General features: G+C 38.9%; 1 protein-coding gene across 1 annotated transcript in view; it reads right to left on the bottom strand.

Annotated features, from left to right (window-relative positions):
• The window catches only part of DYM (dymeclin), a 342,784-nt gene that overhangs the window by 279,899 nt on the left and 41,984 nt on the right, over window positions 1–20,901 (bottom strand). Inside the window, exons 3-5 of the mRNA XM_025886653.2 lie at window positions 13,456–13,508; window positions 4,417–4,510; window positions 3,288–3,421 (exon numbers count right to left, since the gene is read on the bottom strand). Coding sequence (XP_025742438.2) covers window positions 3,288–3,421; window positions 4,417–4,510; window positions 13,456–13,508 — 281 coding nt within the window. The remainder of the gene's footprint in view (window positions 1–3,287; window positions 3,422–4,416; window positions 4,511–13,455; window positions 13,509–20,901) is intronic.

Below are 20,901 nucleotides of genomic sequence, written 5' to 3'. Positions count from 1 at the left end.
GGCGACAATATTAGTAGAGTCGTTACTCCAAAGAGGCCTCTTGTACAAAACAACTAGTTCTTGGCTAAAATACACTTTTTAGTGCATTGATGGACTTCCAGAAAGTAGAGGAAATCTCCAGGGACCCTTGCACCATAACCAAAAAGAACAACCACAGGTGAACAAACTGTGGCTTGAATCCAGAGTAAAATACTGAGCACTAAACAAACTTGAAGGGTAGGGTGACCCTGACGATGAATGCCAATACAAAGCTGCCAATACAAAGCCGTGCCACCGGCTTGCCACTGGGAAGCTGAACCTGAGCTGTCACATTAAACCAAGAACCTCTAAAGGAGGTTAAATGGCCTCAGGTGATGCAGTCTAGATCCCTCTAGAAACAAATGCAAATACTTCCTGTATTTGGGGCCTCAGATTAAGATGAATAAACAAAAGCTCACAATCAACATCATCAAATACATAAAGAAACAAACCACCATAAGTGTTTGCGGAAACAAATTCCAAATTCATACCCCTAAGGACTTAAAATATTGGATTTGTGAGATACAAAATGTAAAATAAATATTAGTTATTACCTTGGGGTAATGGGGGATGATACCAAGACAGAAGACAGTACTCACATTGAAGGCAAAGGGAAAACAGTCACAATTTTATAGTCCTTCACAGTTTTGCCTAGGGCTAGCTTTGTCCCCTTTGACTACTCTCAAAGAGGACATGCAATAGTGGAAAGAGTTATATTTACAAAATGATACAAATTCCCTCTAGCAAACAATCTACTACCATGCCATACATAGCCTGTGGGGAAATGTTCATGTAGGACATCCTCACAAATTTCTATTACAAATGGGGCACTTACGCAGAGTTACATGACCCTCATAAGGAAGGCTTCACCGAATGTGCTGGCAACATCCATCTCATCACAGCAGAATTACAGTGAATTGGAACCAAAAAAGTCCTCAAATTCCTCAGCTGACTTTGCTCAGCTGTTTGTAGATGGTGCTCTGCTTCTGTCAATTCAACATTCGAACAAGCCCTACTACTGTCTACTCTCTCAACCCCTGAGCAGTCTCCCCCGTGGTCTCCTGTGCGCCTGATTCCGAGATTCACGTACTAGCTGAGAAACAGATGTTTTTAGGTACTGTATAGTGATCTCTTTTTTTTTTTTTTTTTTACCATTTAACAGAATCTATGCAATCATTTATTTTCATTACTCTATAAATTGTAAAAAGATATTAAAAGAAAATGTAAAAGGACTTACACCAGTGATAAGTAGAAATCTCAAACTAACAACATGTATGACTAAAATGAAAGTAATTACATATGCCAAAAACGGGAAGTGTTTAACCTTAAAAAGATATTTACTGGACTTAAAACTGGTGGATCAACAGTAGACTCAACTGTAAAGGAAAAGATAAAACGAAAGAATGTGTAATCCTGAACTGCTAACTCCATATAAAAAAAAAAGAGGACAATCTGTCAGTGCACAGACAGAATTACCAATATCAGACTTCACAGATGGCTCTTTTGGTGAGACAAGCATCTTGATAACGTGGCCCACGGCTGAAAAAGTGTTATTTTTATGCTGCTCTCACTTTAGGTTATGTAGGATGCACAACAAAACCGTGCTTCTAGGGGCGCCTGGGTGGCTGAGTAGGTTAAGCATCAGCCTTCAGCTCAGGTCATGATCCTGGAGTCCCGGGATCAAGCCCCACATCTGGCTTCCTGCTCAGCGGGAAGCCAGCTTCTCCCTCTCCCACTCCCCCTGCTTATGTTCCCTCTCTCGCTGTGTCTCTCTGTCATATAAATAAATAAAATCTTTAAAAAAAAAATAAGTGGAGAGAGTAGGTACAAAGAGGGTCCTTCTGGGCCTCAAAATAAATTCAGTGTATCTCTGAAGTGCATCAACTTACTCAATGGTATGCATGACAAATAATTTTACATTAACACAATATTATTGTATTTATTTTAAAGTACAGTGCATGCATAATTGTTTTGACATAAAGCAAAACAAAGTGTTGGGTTTGCAGGTTCTTGGCTGGCTCAGCTCTCAGGTGCCATGGGGTAAACATACACTCCATTCTTGCTGCTAGACCTTCTGTGGAAAGGTCTGATACTCCCCAAGTAGGGCTGGTTTTGGCAGTTTCAGCCCCACAAAAAGAAAGTCCTAGCCTTACAAAATTAACACTTGCAAGACACAATTCTGATTAAAAGCTCTGTTTAGGGCGCCTGGGTGGCTCAGATGGTTAAGCGTCTGCCTTCGGCTCAGGTCATGATCCCAGGGTCCTGGGATTGAGTCCCGCATCGGGCTCCCTGCTCCCTGGGAGCCTGCTTCTCCCTCTGCTTCTCTCTCTCTCTCTCTGTCTCTCATGAATAAATAAATAAAATCTTTAAAAAAAAAAAAAAAGCTCTGTTTAAACATCAGTATATGTTTAACAAATGTAGATTATCACAATGGCAAACTGAACTTTTTTTTAAAACTCAAAAATCAACATATAAAGCTCTAGGTAGGCAAAAAGCCTAAAGAGGACAGAGATGTGTTTTGAAAAATGAACCCAGGAATCTTACGAGCAACAGTGCCTTTGCCCTCAAAGAGAAGTTAGCGTGAAGGGTAGATGAAAAATACTATATTCCCCATATTTCATTTAAGAATCCCAATCTGCCCTTCTACTCTCTCAGTTGTAAGTTCTAATGCTAAGAAAACTAAACACCATCTTGAAAACTACAGACCCTCCTAACTACTGGCAAAAAAACAACACAAAACTCCAGCAATATCATGAGAGAATGCTAACCTTTCCCTGTGTCTTCAGGAAAAGACCACACATTTCAGCATTGTAAAACTGTCCTTAAATGTTATTTCTGATCAAGTAGTCCCAAAGACCCAGAGACTGTTCTGTCCTATGAAAGTAATCTTTAACATTTATGAAATCTGTAATTCTGATTGGTTGTCTCCCTTAATGTATCACCCTGGTAATAATACTGAAGTTGACATCTCTGTTTTCTGAAAGGTATACTTTGGTTTTTAACTTTATCTTCCATATGCATGGAAGTCAAAAGTAAATAAAAGTTTCAATCCTCCTTGCTTTCTTATATAAAAAGAAAAAAAAAAAGAAATTGAGAGTCTTGGCTCACTGAGATTAATATAGGAGAAAAAAGAGTGACAGGGCCAGTCATTTAGAAATGAAAATTATAAAAAGAAAAATAGAATTTTCAAAATTCTACTTTTATTCCTCAAATTTATCCTTCTATGCCATACATGCTATCCCTAGGACATCTTCAAAGGCAATACTTACTGTAACTGCCAGGAGCCTTTTCTTCATAAGTAAAATGAAGCTGCAGTTCCTCTTCTGACATCTCACAGATGAACGCTTTCAGCAAGCAGCAAATAATGAACAAAGCATTGTGTGTCTGCCAAATGAAGATGTGGCTGCAAGGGAAAAACCAAACTCACACAAGAATCCATATTTAATCGAGAGCATGAGCACTATCTAGTTCATGATTTCTCAAGCATTTTGCCCATTCTGCTTATACTATAAAGACAATAGCTATATCTTTTCATGGCTCGTGATTTATTACACTATTCCAGTCTACTTCATGTTTCATTCTCTGTATTTTACTTAGTGAGTCAGCCTAATAAAAATGTTTTCCTTAGGCATGACTGCTCTTTGTTCTTAACTTCATACTTGTCCCACACACAGGCAGTTCAAAGAAAAGTGAAAAAAAATTTTTTTAAAGTATACCAACATAAAGAGAATATATGCAAGCACACAACCAAAATTTTAAGTAGGGCACTGTCAGCAGCCCAGTACAATACTTGCTATTTGTATTAGTAACCATGAACTCAAGAAAAATTTTAACTGGATTCAATATAATTTGTTTGGAAGCAGAACAATGAACAATGCCATCCAAAAGTGATTTTAAAATGCCTGAGTGCATAAAAGATTAACCTACCAATGTATCAAATATAAAATTATAATACCTATGTTAGCTATAGTGGAATTAAAATAAAAATAAAATAAAATTATAATATCTAATCTGAACCTTCTTTCATCGACTAGGAAAGGTTAGAAAGGAAACAGACGTGGAATGAAGTAATCCTCAAACTTAGTCATTATTTAATAGACTAGATACGAGCAGCAGTGATAATGGAGGGGGAACTACCTTTTTTAATAATAATTACATCACCATTAACCTTAAGAAATATATTTCTGAAAATTGTCTAAAATGCTGAAATCAAACAGATTCCAGAATTCATAATCTCACCACGATGACTTGCAACAGTAAATTATAACCTCTCTTTTACTTTTTAATAATGAGAATTCCTTTATAGCTTTCAAAAGACCATAATCCATTTCTACCAAAAAATGAAAAATATTCGTATTTCTAAATATAAAGAGAACAAGATTTACTCAGCCAGCTTACTTTTGACATTCTGCTGAAAGTTTTAGTTCTTTGGTTCTAGAAAGGAAGACCTTAATTAGCGCCCCAAGGTTTCCTGTTCGAGGGTTGTTTACAACTGCAAGAGAAGATAAGGTTTTAAAAAGTTAAAATTAAAAACTGAAATCAAAGTGAACATATTATAGCATCTGTAAAACCAAGTTGTCAAATTGAAGTTGCTCCACAGACAAACCTTACGGTACTTTCACATCTAATTAGGAAAATAAATAATGAGAGAAATTGCTGCTTGGTCTTAATGCTGAACAAAAAATGATTCGCAAACTGAAAACGATAGACACAGTAGAAGAAAGGAGCCAATTCATCTCAGAATTCAGAATTATTAAGAAAAGAGATGAGATGATATATACTCAATTTATACACACATATATTTCTCTTTAGAAAAGCAAATGTTAGGGATGCCTGGGTGGCTCAGTCAGTTAAGCGTTTGACTCTTGATCTTAACTCTGGTCTTGATCTCAGGGTCGTGAGTTCAAGCCCCATGTTGGGCTCCAAGAATGTGGGAGACGAAAAGAAAAAGAAAAAGAAAAAGAAAGAAAAGCAAATGTTAAAAAAAAAAACAAAAAACAGTGTAAGACTGATGAATCACAGACTTGTACCCCTGAAACAAATAATACATTATATGTTAATAAAAAAAGTAAAAAAAAAAAAAAAAAAAGATCCCCAGTATATAGAATACAATAAACTATAATGGTAAAACTCTGCTCAGATAATCATAAGTCATTCTAACGAAAAATAAACAGAAACATAAAGCAATATGGCCAGGGAGAAGCTATTTGATCAGAAAAAATTTTAAAGAATTTGTTTAAAAAAATTTTAAGTTGAAAGGTGGGCATTTCAGCAAATCCAGCCAAAGAATTGAGCAGATACTGTCATGAGAATCAGAAGATCTGATTTCTAGATCAAGTCTATAATTAACAGAATATTAAAACTCAAGTTACTTTTCTTCTCCAACCTCACTTTTCTCAACAAAAGAAACAGACACTGACTAATATCCACCAAGGGCTTTAATCACATTTAATCCTTAAAACCAACTATGGGAGATAAACACCAATATCACCTCCATTGAACAGATCCTCGGGTCTACGTTGCTACTGCTCAAGAACACATCCTTATCTAGTGGTTCCAATTCTTGCCTCTAAAATGCTGAGCTATACCAACTCTTATAATCAAGAAATTAGGCTTAATGAAAATATAAAGTTCTATCAGTCTGTACAGTAAGACATATGTGATGGTTAATTTTATGTATCAACTTGACTGGACCACAGGATGCCAAGATACCTGGTTAAACATTATTTCTGGATGTTGTGTGAAGGTGTTCCTGCACTTTAATTTTCAAGTGAGTAAAGCAGACTGGCCTCTCCAAAGTGGGTGGGCATCATCCAACACATTAAAGGCCTAACAGAACAAAAGTCAGAGGAAGTCTGAATCCTCTCTCTCTGCCTAACTGTTGAGCTAATACATTGGTCTTCTACCCTTGGACAGGGACTTACAACACTGGCTCTTATGGTTCTCAGGTCTTTGCACTTGAACTGGAATTTACACCATTAGCTTTACTGGGTCTCTGGATAACCCTAATACATCATACAAGGACAAAAGAACCCATTAGAGTTAGAGTATTATGCTAAGTGGAGTAAGTCAGAGAAAGACAAGTACCATATGATTTCACTCATATGTGGAATTTAAGAAACAAAACAAACAAGGAAAGGAAAAAAAAGAGAGAGAGAAAGAGAGGCAAACCAAGAAACAGACTCTTAACTACGGAGAACAAACTGATGGTTGCGGTGGGGGGTGGGGGGGGTTGATGGGTGAAATAGGTGATGGGATATTAAGGAGTGCACTTGTTTTGATGAGCACCAGGGGTTGTATGGAAGTGCTGGATCCCTGTATTGTACGTGTGAAACTAATATTACACTGCATGTTAACTAACTGGAATTTAAATAAAAACTTAAAAAACTCATCAGAAGAGAGAGACTCTTTAGTCAGAATGTTTAATTTTACTAATGAAGAAAAAGAGGGCACCTGGGTGGCTCAGTCAGTTAAACATCTGCCTTCGGCTCAGGTCATGGTCCTGGGATTGGGCCTTGCATTGCGCTCCCTGCTTAGCGGGGAGCCTACCTCTCCCTCTGCCTCTGCCCCTCCCCCCATGCGTGCTCTTGTGTGCGCGTGCACACACACTCTCTCTAATAAATAAATAAAATCTTTAAAAAGAAAAAAAAGAAAAAGAGACCCAGAAAGGTTAAGTGTTGACCCCAAAGTCAACAGTGTCAGTGACAAATGCCCAGTCTTTTTGCTTAACGAATGGTTTTCAAACTGTGAGATTCCAGAGTTCTGAATACTTTTCTCTTTTGAAATATATTTTTAACTGTTTTGAAAAATGGAAATGCAAACACGCAAACACACTGGCCTATGCTGCCAGAAAAATTCATGTTTATGCAGACCTGAGGTTTATGCTTTTGCTGCCATCTCTATGCATGTATTTGAACTTCTTGAAAATGTGTCAAAGATTTGGAAAGATGTACCAAGCTTCAGTTACATTTTAAATATTTTAAAATCCTGGTACGTACATACATACTTTAAAAAATCATGCATGGGAATAAGTACACCATTACAACATACCTGCTTTGTGCTCAATAACTGTCAAGTTAACTCAGATCTACCTGCTGGGTTGGTGTTCTTGTCACAGCTTGAGTCAATGCAAGTTACTGTGTAACTCTCTGATTGTGATGAAACACCAGCACCTTGCTATTCGACTGTGGTTCACAGAGCAGTGGCAAGAGCATTATCTGGGATCCCGCTGGACGTGCAGAATACCAGGTCCGCTACCCTGCGCCTACTGAAGTTAATAGTGCTTCCCAGAGTCTAATGCGCCTTTAAATCACAAGACAGTCTTATTAAAGTTTAAGTTCTGATCTTGCGTGTGTCAAGTGGAAACTGAGGTTCTGCAACAGTCTCTCCCAGGCGATGCCCCTTACTGCTGGATGGAGAAGAACCCCACTGTGAGCAGGAAGGTGCAGCGTGTGCTGGAAGTTAGGGCAGATTGTGTCCAGCTTTTATCCTCAAGAATAGATATCTAATTACATATTAAATCTTGAAACAAAAATTTCCTACTTCTCTTTCAAGCTTTGGAGTTTAATGAGAGAATATCCTGAGATTTCAGGATAAACTGTTTAATAAAAAACATTACTGTTTGCCAGTGCATCTCTGTGTGAATTAATATTACTGAGCTATTGTAAATCAAAACAAAATACTGAAACAAAGAATTGAGGATGATATGACTACAAACATTAATTCAGAATCCCAACTTCACAACCTTGTGTTCACTCAACAGCTCCTTTATTACTGAATGACTTTATAAGTAATTGTTTGAATTTATAAATGGTTAGCTATTTAAAAACAAAACCAAAACCAAAACAAAACAACCCCATGTTGTTGGAAACAGTAACCAGCTACTGGATTGATGTAATTAAAGCTTCATACACCTTTTTCATGCGTTCATTCAGCATGTATTTGTTGAGCTACTTATATGTACCCAGCACTGTTTCAGGTACTAAGAAGATACTTAGAACACCAGGTCTTAATGGAGCTGACATTCTAACACAATTAAATTTTCACAGTACTCTTAGACAAGATGTAGAGGGGAAAGTAAACTAATAAGATAAAGTATGCTCCCTGATGTTTAAACACCACCACCCAATGGTAGACTCGATATTCTAAAATACCTTGATGGAATTTAACAGGATCAAAGTTAATTGGTAAAAATCAAATGTTATGGGGCACCTCAGTGGCTCAGTCGGTTGAGCACCCAAGTCTTGATTTCGGCTCAGGTCATGATCTTGGGGTCATGAGTCTGAAACCCACGTCAGGCTCTGGCCTCAGCAGGGAGTCTGCTTGGGATTCTCTCCCTCACCCTCTGTCCCTCCTACCCCTGGCACGCACTTTCTTTCTCTCTCTCTCTCAAATAAACAAATAAATCTTAAAAAAAAAAAATCAAATGTTATGTTGAGGTTGAATAAGCTTCAGAAGCCAGAGCAGGAATGGGATAGCTGACAGGAAGGCAGAAAAGCATAATGGAACTAGACTACAGAGTCTGACTACATTCGAATCCCAGCTCCACCGACTAGCTGTGACACCTAGCAACTTACTTCACCTCCCCACGCCTCAGTGTCCTCAACTGTTAAATTAAGATAACAATGGTACTGAAATTAAAAACTAACTCATTTGACACTAGAACTTGAACTTGTAGCAAACTGTTAACTTAAGCAGCTTTTGGGTAAAGAAGGGATTTCCCTATCTCTACAGGAGTTCAAGCAAGGTCTGAATAACACTCAGATAAGGGTATTATAAAGAGAATTTCCATCTGGGTGAGAGATTGGACTTGCTTCCAGCCCCTGAAACAACCTTCCCCAATATTTCACTAAAATACCCCTGTGTCCCCAAATCCAATACCAAATATACAGAAAATACAGAGGACAGAGACAGGTTAACAATCCATGGGGATGCAATCAACAAAATTTACATTGTGGCAAACTCTACTACCCACTTTCTTCCATAAATAGAGAGGCGAAAAGGAAGAGAGAGACAATTGCAGGAGGAAATTAGTTATGAAAAGAATCATAAGGACATACCAATAATAACCAATAATAACATATAGACTTTATATGGTTCCTGATTCACAAAAACTAAAACAATTAGAAATTTGAACACTCGGTGGCTATTTTACTATGCTAAAAATTGTCTTCTATTGAGATAACGGTATTGCTCTCCTTTAAAAAAATTCTTATGAGATATATACTATTTATGGGTGAAATGATACGACTCCTAAGGTCTGTATCCAATATGTGAGAACACTCTGCTTTCTGCTGTTTGTTTTGTATATCCTTTTCAGTTGTCAGCTTTCCTGTACATATTTCATACTTGCATGTATTATCGGTGGAACGTAATGGTGAGAGATATAGATGAGGACTGCCCATGAGGTGAAAATGAGTGAAACTGGAAGATGAGCTTACAGCCCTTTACTACGTTATTTGGCCCTCATTTCTAGAAGTATGAACCTTTTAAAAATCAAACACCCATGAAAACATACAAACAGATACAAGTTCACAGAAATGCTAATTCCAGATAGTCCTTCTCCCCCTAAAAACAGAGAACACTTTCACTAACTACGGAGTTTACAGAACTGATATAAGTATTTATTTGGTAATCAATGGACGGTTAACAAGGGTAACTGCTTGAAAGTACCTCTGAGGACAAAATCTCCCCCTACTCACTGTCTACTCCAACCAGAAAACTTATCTCCTACCAAGTCACTTTCTACACCAACTCTGAGGCTACAACCCCCAGAAAACAAGTGGGAAGAAATAAACACACCAGACACAGAACAACATGTGCTGTTGTTCAGCAACATGTTGTTCAGGAACAAAAATGTTGATCCAGATGTTCAATCCAGGAATTTTATAATTCCCTCACACTCCAAAGCCAAGGAGTAAGCGTAAAGGAAGGTCCCACCTTAAACCAAGCAAAACCTATACAAAACAAAATCTTCTTGGGTTCTAGAAATTAGGGTGGAAAATAGTATCATCCTGCCTTCAGGCTAAAATTAACAGCAGATTCAAAAAGCATCTACAGGATCCACATGAGGGGCAAGGTTAAGAAGCGCACCCTCTCAGACAGCAAACACTGTGCCTACATGGGTACTCCCTGTACCTTTACTCTGCTTTATTTTTCTGAAGAGACATGTTACATGAAAGAGGTACAGTTATGATCTGACTCCTCTACTCAGATCCATGAGGTTAGGAATCCAAGTCCGTCCTGTTTGCCAGAATATAGACTACATTATGGAATATATAGCACAGGGTATAGGAAAGAGCCTATAATAAAGCAGGTTCTCAATAAATATTTGCTGGTTTAATGAATAAGAAAAAACAGTAACACTGGGGTAAGGAATAGGTTATGCTAAAATTTCAGCCAAAGAGCTGAATCAAAACTATCAAACGGGGGCGGAGCCTGGCTGGCTCAGTCAGTAGAGCATGTGCTCCTGATCTCGGGGCTGTGAGTTTGAGCCCCACATTGGGTGTGGAGCCTACTTTAAAAAAATAAAGTATTGGGGTGTCTGAGTGGCTCAGTTGGTTAAGTGTCTGCCTTCGACTCAGGCCATGATCCCAGAGTCCTAGATCAAGCCCCACATCAGGCTCCCTGCTCAGCGGAGAGCCTGCTTCTCCCTCTGCCCCTCACCCCATTCATTTCTTGCATGCTCTCTCGCACTATCTCAAATAAACAAATAATTAAAAAATAAAGTATTTTTGGGGGCGCCTGGGTGGCTCAGTTGTAAAGCGTCTGCCTTCGGCTCAGGTCATGATCCTGGGTTCCTGGGGTCCGCATCACATGGGGCTCCCTGCTCTGCAGGAAGCCTGCTTCTCCCTCTCCCATTACCCCTTCTTGTGTTCCCTCTCTCGCTATATCTCTCTCTGTCAAATAAATAAATAAAATCTTTAAAAAATAAAAAAATAAAGTTTTTTTTAAAAAACTGTCAAATGAATTTAGTAACAAGCATCATCAGTGGAAAATGAGAAAATCATCTATTTAAAAAAGAAAAAACCCAGAAAGCCACTGGGAAAAATGAGTATAATGAAAAGAGAGCAGTTTGACATCCAGGAAAAACAAAGAATGATTAAAAACAAACCAAAAAATGAAATAACTAAAAGATGCACTAGAATCTTGACAGAACTGATATGTATAAAATCCTGAATCAAAGACATAAAGGAGTAAATTTAAGAAATGAAAGACAACAAAGAAAAAGAAGATACAGAAAGCAAAGGACAGAGATCCAACCTGAATGTTAACAGGTGCTCCTAAGTTGGGGGAGAAGAAACTCAAACACAAGTAAAATCAAAGCCATTACTATAGAAAACTTCAGAACTGAAAAAGACCTTAATAAACCAATAAAAAAAAAAAAATCTCATCAAATCACAGGCAAAATCATAAAGAAAAAAGTATAACAAGGAACACTTACTCATAATGGTTAAAGGAAAAAGTCTAATGAACGAAGAAGAAAAAAAAATAAGGGTCCTCTCAGGTAACCATATACAAAAATAAGTTTGAAATGGATTAAAGACCTAAGTACAACCTGAAACCATAAAACTCCTAAAAGAACACACAGGCAGTAGATTTGGAGTTCAGTCTTAGCAATATTTTTTTGGATCTGTCTCCTCAGGCGAGGGCAACAAAAGCAAAAAATAAACAAGTGGGACTATATAAAACTAAAAAGCTTCTGCACAGTGAAGGAAACCATGAACAAAGTGAAAAGGCAACCTAGTGAAAGGCAGAAGATATTTGCAAATGATATATCCAATAAGAAGTTAATATTCTTTTTTTTTTTTTAAGAAGTTAATATTCTTATTGGGTGTGGCTTGGTCAGTGGAGGATGTGCCTCTTGATCTCAGTGTTGTAAGTTCAAGCCCCGCGCTGGGTATAGAGATTACTTAAAAATAAAATCATTTAAAAAAAAAAGTTAATATTCAAAATATGTAAAGAATTCATATATAAAGAAATATGTAAAGAACACCAAAAAAACCACATCTGATTAAAAAAGAGGCTGAAGGGCGCCTGGGTGGCTCAGTTGGTTAAGCGACTGCCTTCGGCTCAGGTCATGATCCTGGAGTCCCGGGATCGAGTCCCACATCGGGCTCCCTGCTCGGCGGGGAGTCTGCTTCTCCCTCTGACCCTCCTCCCTCTCATGCTCTCTGTCTCTCATTCTCTCTCTCTCAAATAAATAAATAAAATCTTTCAAAAAAATAAAAAAGAGGCTGAAGACCCAAACAGACATTTTTCCAAAGAGGACACACACATGGCAAACAGACAAGAAAAGATGCTCAACATCACTAGTCATCAGGGAAATGTAAGTCCAAATCACAATGAGATTTCACCTCACCTCTGTCAGCATGGCTAAAATAAAAACGACAAGAACTAGCAAGTGTCGGCCAGGATGTGGAGAAAAGAGAACCCTCGTGCCCTATTGGTAGGAAATGTAAACTGGTGTAGCTATTGTGGAAAACAGTATGAAGGTTCCTCAAAAAAATTAAAAACAGAACTACCATATGACCCAGCAATTCCATTTCTAGGTATTTATCTGAAGAAAACGAAAACACTAACTTCTCAAAGATATCTGCACCCCCAGGTTCACTGCAGCATCTACAATAGCCAAGATATGGAAGCAGCCCAGGTGTCCACTGATGGATGAAGAGGATGTGGTATATATATATATATATATATACACAATGGAATAGTACTCTGCCATAAACAAGAATGAAATCTTGCCATCTGTAATAACATGGATGGACCCGGAGGGTACTGTGCTAAGTGAAAGAAGTCTGAGCAAGACCAATACTGTATGATTTCACTTATATGTGAAATCAAAGAAAAAGAAAAAAAAAATCAAACAAAACAGACTTGTAAAGAACACAGTGGTAGTTGCTGGGGGCAGGGGGGGGGGGGGGGGGGGAATAGGGGAAGGGGATTAAGAGGTACAAACTTCCAGTTATAAAATAAGGAAGTCACAGGGATTGTAAAGGAAAGCATAGGAAACAGAGTCAATAATATTGTAATGTCTGTGTATGAGGACAAACTTATCATGGTGAGCATTTCATAATGTATATAAATGTCAAATCAAAATCAAATCACTATGTTGCACACCTGAAGCTAATGTAACATTGTATGTCAACTATTCCTCAATTAAAAAAAAAAAGAACAAGCTGAAAAAGTATGGCTTAGCAGAGTCCATTACCACTCCTGCAAGTAAGGTAATAAGCATGTGTCTTATTCCTATTGACTAAATGTTCCCTTCTAGTGGCATCATTGAGCACCATGAATAGAATTATTATTAAATATTATCATCAAGAATATGTCACTTCATTAATTCAATTCATATTACACTACCAAAATTTGTAACAAATTCTGAAATAAATGCCACACACATACATCTACACACATGCTCATTTTGCCTCTTACCTAAAGACCTGCAGACTGAAATGGTTGCTTCTTCCAAAAGCTTCAGCTCGGTGCTGGAGAGACAGAAGAAAAGTAATTAATAACTACAACACTAAATATGTACATGCTAACCAGTTAAAGGAATATATAAAAATAAAGAGAAAAACAATTTAGGAGGAAAATATGGTATATAGCAGTAAACAATAAAATCAACAAAATAAAGTTAAGCTTCTATTTTCAATATAACTAGAAAATGTACTATAATTCTCAATATGAGATTCCTGAAACAGAAGCACTCGAGGAGCCCTGCCTTTCAGGCACTGGGGTAGGGGGAAGGGAGGAGTGGAGAGACTTAGAAAAATGCAAGAAAGTCACTCCAAAGTACCAAGCACAGAGCAGGGGCCCCAGCTGCCCAGTTCTAAGGGCAGTGCCAATCATGGGGTTATAGTTATTTGGGGAAAATGCCATTATTTTTAGGAGATACATGGAATCTCATGATATCTGCAATACCTTCAAAGAGATCAACAACAAAGAAAGGAACAAGGCAAGAAGAGAGAACATATACATAAGCTTCAACAATTTATAAACATATAGAAAAATGGAAACAGATGCAAAGTGACAAAGAGGAGGTACAGACACAGACAGACATAAAACTCAGAAAAAAAACATAGGGGAAGGCTTTATGACATTGGATTCGGCAATGAGTTCTTGGATATGACACCAAAAACAAAGACATTAAAAGAAAAAATCTGTAAGTTGGGCTTTCCCAAAATTAAAAGCTTCTGCACATCAAAGGATACTATCACAGAGTGAAAAGTCAACCCAACAGAATGAGAGAAAATATTTGCAAATCATGTATTTAATAAGAGACTGATACCCGGAATATACAAAAACAAAAACACAAAAAATCTGACTCAACAACAACAACAAAAAAACCCCACAAAAACAATCCAACTTAAAAATGGGCATAGGATTTAAACAGACATTTCTCCAAAGAATACATACAAAAGGCTAACAGGTATGTATGAAAAGATGTGCAACAAAACTAGTTATTAGGGAAATGTAAATCAAAACCACAACGAGATACCACTTTCACTCCTATTAAAATGGCTATTAAAAAAAAAGGAAAGAAAGAGAAAGTAAATGTTGAAGGGGATGTAGAGAAATGGGGACCTTTGTGCATTGCTGGTGAGCGTGTAAAATGGTGCAGGCGCTATGAAAAACAGTATGGCAATTTCTCAAAAAATTGAATATAAAATTACTATGTGTTCAAGCAATTCCATTTCTGGATATACATATACCCACAAAGGATTGAAAACAGGGATTCAAACCGGTATCTGTATAACATGTTCACCATCATTCACAATAGCCAAAAGTAGAAGCAACCAAAGTGTCCATCAATGGATGAATCATGGTACAAAATGTGGTACATCCATACAATGACATATTATTCAACCTTAAAAAGGAGAGAAATTCTGACACGTTACAACACAGATGAACCTTGAAGACATTATGCTAAGTAAAACAAACCAGCCACAAAAAGACAAATACTGCATGATTCCACTTATAGAAGGCTCCTAGTAGAGTAGTCAAATTCACAGAGAAGAAAGTAGAATGGTGGTTGCCAATCGTGGAGGTGGAGGCAAGGGAGATGGGAAGTTAGTGTTTAGTGGGTAGAGTTTCAGCTTGGGAAGATGAAAAAGTTCTGGAGATGTGAACAGATTTAATGCCACAGAAGTGTCCACTTAAAAATGGTTAAAATGAGGGGTACCTGGGTGGTTCAGTCAGCTAAGTGTCCAACTCTTGGTTTTGGCTCAGGTCATGATCTCAGGGGCGTGAGATCGAGACCCGTGTTGGGCTCTGCACTCAGCGTGGACTCTGCTTGAGATTCTCTCTCTCTCTCCCTCTGTCCCTCCCCACCCTGCGCGCTCTCTCCCCTCTCTAAAATAAATAAATAAATCTTTCTTTTAAAAAAATGGTTAAGGTCACCTGGGTGGCTCAGTTGGTTAAGCAACTGCCTTCGGCTCAGGTCATGATCCTGGAGTCCCGGGATCGAGTCCCGCATCGGGCTCCCTGCTGAGCGGGGAGTCTGCTTCTCCCTCTGACCCTCTTCCCTCTCGTGCTCTCTCTCTCTCATTCTTTCTCTCAAATAAATAAATAAAATCTTAAAAAAAAAAAAGGTTAAAATGATCAATTTTATGTTGCATGTATTTTGCCACAATTTAAAAAAAAAAGGCACATTCCAATTCCAGCTCAACTAGTTACGAGCTACGTGACCTTGGGCTAGTTTCTTTTTTTTTTTTTTTTAAGATTTTATTTATTTATTTGACAGAGCTAGAGAGAGCACAAGTAGGCAGAGAGGCAGGCAGAGGGAGAAGCAGGACTCAATGCGGGGCTCCATCCCAGGACCCTGGGATCATGACCTGAGCCGAAGGCAGCCGCTTAACCGACTGAGCCACGCAGGCGCTTGGGCTAGTTTCTTAAGTCTCGACGTCTTCATGTCCTCATCTACGTGACAGAGATGATAATGAGCCTGCTCCACAAGCATCGTCATCATTAAATTACCTAACGCATACGAAGTGCTTACAACAGTGTCCAGCACAAAATAAAGCCTCAGGAAATGATAGCTAGTATTGATTCCAAAATGTAGTGGGTTTTCCCCCCAGTTAATTAAAATAATGCTTTATGCTTGTACAACCTTTTAAAGGTTTTTCACAGCACTTTCAAATTTATTAGCACATTTAAATCCCATGATGACCTCTTCTAATAAGCAGAACAGTCATAAACCCTCTTTTTATGTATACGTAAATACATATGGAATGTATTGTTAAAATTGATTTCACCTGCTTCACTCTTCTAATGTGGTTGTTGGAAAACTTTAAATTACATGAGTCTCCTCTTGTATTTGCGTGAGAGCCGCTCTAGAACCTGTCTCCTGACAAATGAAGACAGTATCATGTCTAAGTATCATACACACACACAAAACTAAAACCTACTCATTACTTCAGTGAACATGCCATTACCTTAGGAATCTCAAATTATATTCACATTCAAAAAAGATAAATGTCTTTTCAAAGTTAAATCTGTAAGTTTCTCCCAAGATGGAAGATTTTTTAAGGCAAAATAACCCAGAAATGATCCTACAATAAAGCGTGTATGGGTCTCTAGTCTTTGTCACTGTATTTTTATTTACAAAAATATTTTTAGTGTCTGCCCGCCTCATGACATCTGTCAGTCTGCTGAGCTCCCCATCCTTTCTCCCACCTTCGCACCTAACAGGGTTGTTCAGCATGACCCCACTCCCTGGCCACTGCTGACTTCATCAGGGACAGAAATCTAATGTAAGCCACTCTGGTGCTGGGCAATCCGGATCCGAGATGGAAAGACAGGTTTTCCATACACCTGGAACTTGGCTGCAAAGCTGAGGGTTATGGGAAAACATCTTCTACCCACTGAGAAGCAGAAAAAGCCAGTTAGTAAGAAAAATGAATAAAAGCTTTGAGGAGAAAAGCAGAGACTAACAGAAAGTACTCTCAGGATTCCTGCTGGCCTTCCAATTCCTGGAGTTCGTTCTTCCTAAAGCCTAGCTATGTTCTCGATCTTGGATTCAATGAGACATCCCTGTCTCTTCATCACATACGCCCCTCTCTCTGGCATATGCTAAGTCAAATTGATTTTTGTTAAGAACCAAAAGACTTCTAATTAATAAATCACTGTGGTCAGATTTAATAATATACATTAGTAATTGGCAAGAAGTAGAAACTATGAATTACTCAATTTATTGGTTACTCAGGCAAAAAATAAAAGAGGTATAAATACAAAAGACTGTAAATAGCTTTATGAGGTTAATAACTAAACCACATGCATAAAACCTGTTCCAGTGGTGCTTCTACTTTCTTCAGTCAATAACACTTTCTTAAAACTGGCTGGAACCAACACCTTCAATTATATACACGTGGCTACAACCTTCGAAAGCTTCTAAGTCTGTTCATTCAGCAAACACTGCCTGGATGCTCAGGACATGCCAGGTTCCCTGAAAGATGCTGCCTCTGCCTTCAGGTTACATGTAGAAATAAAAAAGTAGACAGACTATTTGGTGGAGGGGAAACACCAAGATCAAGGCCAGCCCTTGTGTAAGCTCATGGGTGGTGCATCCAACCTACCCTAAGGAGCAGTCAAGGAAGGCATCGCCAAGGAAGCAACTGCAAAAGAAGTCAGTCTGGCAGACAAAGGGGGAGGGCTTTCCAGACATGACTAACAACGCTGCAAAAAGCATGGCCATCACAGAGAGCCAGGCACATTCTGGGAAGCAGAGGTTAATCTACACTGGAGAATGGCAAACCAGAATACTAGAAAAGTATACTAAATGGCTTAAGTCTGGAGTTCAGTTTCTCAGCTTGTTCTCAACAGAAAGGCATTGAATGGTCCCAAAACAGGGTTCTGATTTATTTTTCATACAATATTAGCCTGAAAAAATGATTAATTCCAACATCTATTAGTGAGGCTGGTTTGGACATCACTTTCGCCAAGAAATCTTTGATCACGTAAGACCAGGTCTCTGGTCTCTGCCCCAAAAACACCCAATTATAAAACTGAGTCATTGGTAGCAACACTGCCCAATTCCTTGTCTGTGCCTCCCTCCGCTCCACAATTGTGGGCTCCTCGTTCATCACGGCATTCCCAGCCTGGTAAGAAGCAGGCACATAATAAAAATGTCCTGACTGAGTGAATGCCATTGTCAGAGGACAAAACTAATTATTTCCCCCTGTTCCTCCAGAAACACTTCATATTCTCCAGCCCTCGAGGCAAGTCTGCCCCAAAGCTTAAATTTTCATTAAAATATTTTTTAAATATGCTTATTTAATTCCAAGTGTGAAATAAAATCTCTTTCTGAAGCAGTCTGATTTCTTTGTCACTCAAGGATGAAGAGACGGGGAAAGGCGGGGAATTAGCCCACCTCTCTTGGAAAGCTCCCTCTTGCAGTAAGCCAGCCAGCACGTGCCTGTCTGCGATCAGGCCCCGCGGGCCCGATCTCAAAGAGCACCACTGCCACGGCCTCCTCACAATCACCACTTCAGGTCACAAGCATCTCCAGGGCCCAGATTATAAGCAACAGCAGACCAGGGAAAATGTCTCATTCACCCATGCATCCCAGAAGAAAAACACTTGGTCGTGACCCAGTAAATCAAAGGATCACAGAGCTGTGTTTGTAGCAGGACGAGTGCAGCTCCCGCACCCTGAAATGTCACTTATTTCTACAAAGGAAATCAGCCAGGCACACAGCCCCTGCCAAAAGCAACACGCTGACTGTTACAATAGAATTTCCCTTCCTCTCATCCCTCCATCCTCCAATGTTCTAAACTTCTTGGAACATTTCAAGAATAATCTTCGTTCTCATTTGCTTGATTTAGCGCTAAAATGAGGTGGGAAGCAACTGGGGTGGTCGGTAACTGTTGCTGTGTATTATAGGCATCTATGTGCAGTGCTGTTTTAGTTAAACAAATGAGCTCAGATGTTCTGGCAGCAAGCAACTAACAAATCATCATTTGCTGTAAATAAAAGTAAAATGGTGCCACAAAAATCGGCCAATGTTTCCAAGACAATTACAATTAGAAACCGAATGTTGTTTCTGAAGGCAGATTTGGGGCACTGGGAGCATGGAAAAAGGGGGCAAAAGGGCAGCAAATATTTAGACCAATATAGACTCAATAAATGAGTATGACACAGAGAAATTCAAACTCATTGTACACATAACTCCACAACTCAGGGTCAATTTTTTAAATGTCGATAAGGGAGGTCAGGGATAAATAGTCAAAACTAGTCACCTCTTAATCAAACTTTTGCTAAATGAACTAAACTCTAGATAAACCACCATATTGATCCAATGATCAGGTGTGGCACAGTCTGAAGGAATCCTTCTATGTGATAAAGGTATCAGGCTCCTCCTCCTCAGGGTTTGGCCACTATTCCGGCAGCAACACAAACAAATGGAGTCACAGGAGTCTCAGTTTTGCCTGGTGACACCCCGACGAACAGTGAGACCCATGGGGCTGGAGAGAATTTCCCAAGAATCACACGCACATACCTCAAGAAAATGTGACACTGGTCTAGCAACTTTTCCAGTTTTAAGAACCTTCACTGGACTTACCTAAAGATAATTCAGCAATGAAGTGGTTATTAAAATTTTCACAACTACAGGCAAGTTCTTAAACATTACCACTGCCGTTTCTATTCCCTTCCTTCCTTTGATTTCAAAAAGAGAATCTCCCTGGGGAGAACTCTATCAACCTCAACCTCACACTGTCCACATGCTTCTATGAGAGCTTCCAATACAAAATTCCCCAATGAATACCAATAATACGGCTCAACGATTTCTGAGTTATGTCTCAAATAAGCAGTACAATCGATGCCACCTCTGCTGAACGTGCTAACATACAGCACAACCAAGTTAAATAACCAGGGGGCACAGCAGAGAAGAGTGGTAGGATAAAGCACAGCAGATGGGTGGAGACCCTCAACGTCACCTGAATTTCACCCTGCATTAAATGGGAAGCCACTGGGCCCAGAATCAGGAACATACAGAACACAACTCTTAGAGCAGCAGCAAGGTGGCCCAGGTATACAACAGTTAAATGTCTGACCCTGACTACAACCATCCTGAAATTTTTACAACAACAACAAAAAAATGAGTAAAACTAATGTTTCTAGTGACGCATATGATAAAGCCTAAACATATATACTCACAATGCTATAATTAACCACTGAGGCCAAGTCTTGGGCCAGCAAACCTAGATAAACCACTAACTTAACTGTTATTAAAGCAGAACACAGTCAAATTTAAATGTTTAACATTTTAAATGTCTAGTTGAATTCCACTAAAATTGGAATACTGGGAAGGAATACCAACAGGAAGAATACAGAATGTCTCTGCATCCGGAGCACCTGGGTGGCTCAGTCGTTAAGCGTCTGCCTTCGGCTCAGGTCATGATCCCAGGGTCCTGGGATCGAGCCCCGCATCGGGCTCCCTGCTCCGCGGGGGAGCCCGCTTCTCCCTCTCCCACTCCCCCTGCTTGTGTTCCCTCTCTTGCTGTGTCTCTCTCTGTCAAATAAATAAATGAAAATCTTTAAAAAAAAAAAAAAAGAATGTCTCCACATCCACTGGATTCACAGGCCATTTTCAATACTTCTATACCCAGTATACAACCTCTCCACTTAACTGTTCCCATCAATTAACAGACTCTTGCACACTGGCACATGAATTTCCAATCATGTGGCCTGTTAATGAAAATGATGTACACCCTTGACATAATGGAAAGAGTACATATTTTGAAGCCATGTGTTTAAGTCCCAGCTTCCTCATTTCCTATTGGTATAACCTAGCCAAGTTACTTAATTTGAGAGTCTCAGTTTCTCATCTGTGAAATGGAGGTAAGGATACCACCATCTCATAGGATAGGTGTAAGGAGT

This window comes from Callorhinus ursinus, unplaced genomic scaffold, assembly GCF_003265705.2.
Source record: "Callorhinus ursinus isolate GAN/ISIS: 27379988/994484 unplaced genomic scaffold, GSC_fseal_2.0 scaffold11, whole genome shotgun sequence".
Classification (NCBI taxonomy): Eukaryota; Metazoa; Chordata; class Mammalia; order Carnivora; family Otariidae; genus Callorhinus; species Callorhinus ursinus.
The sequence above is the reverse complement of the archived record's forward strand: the minus strand, read 5'-3'. Positions and strand labels throughout refer to the sequence as shown.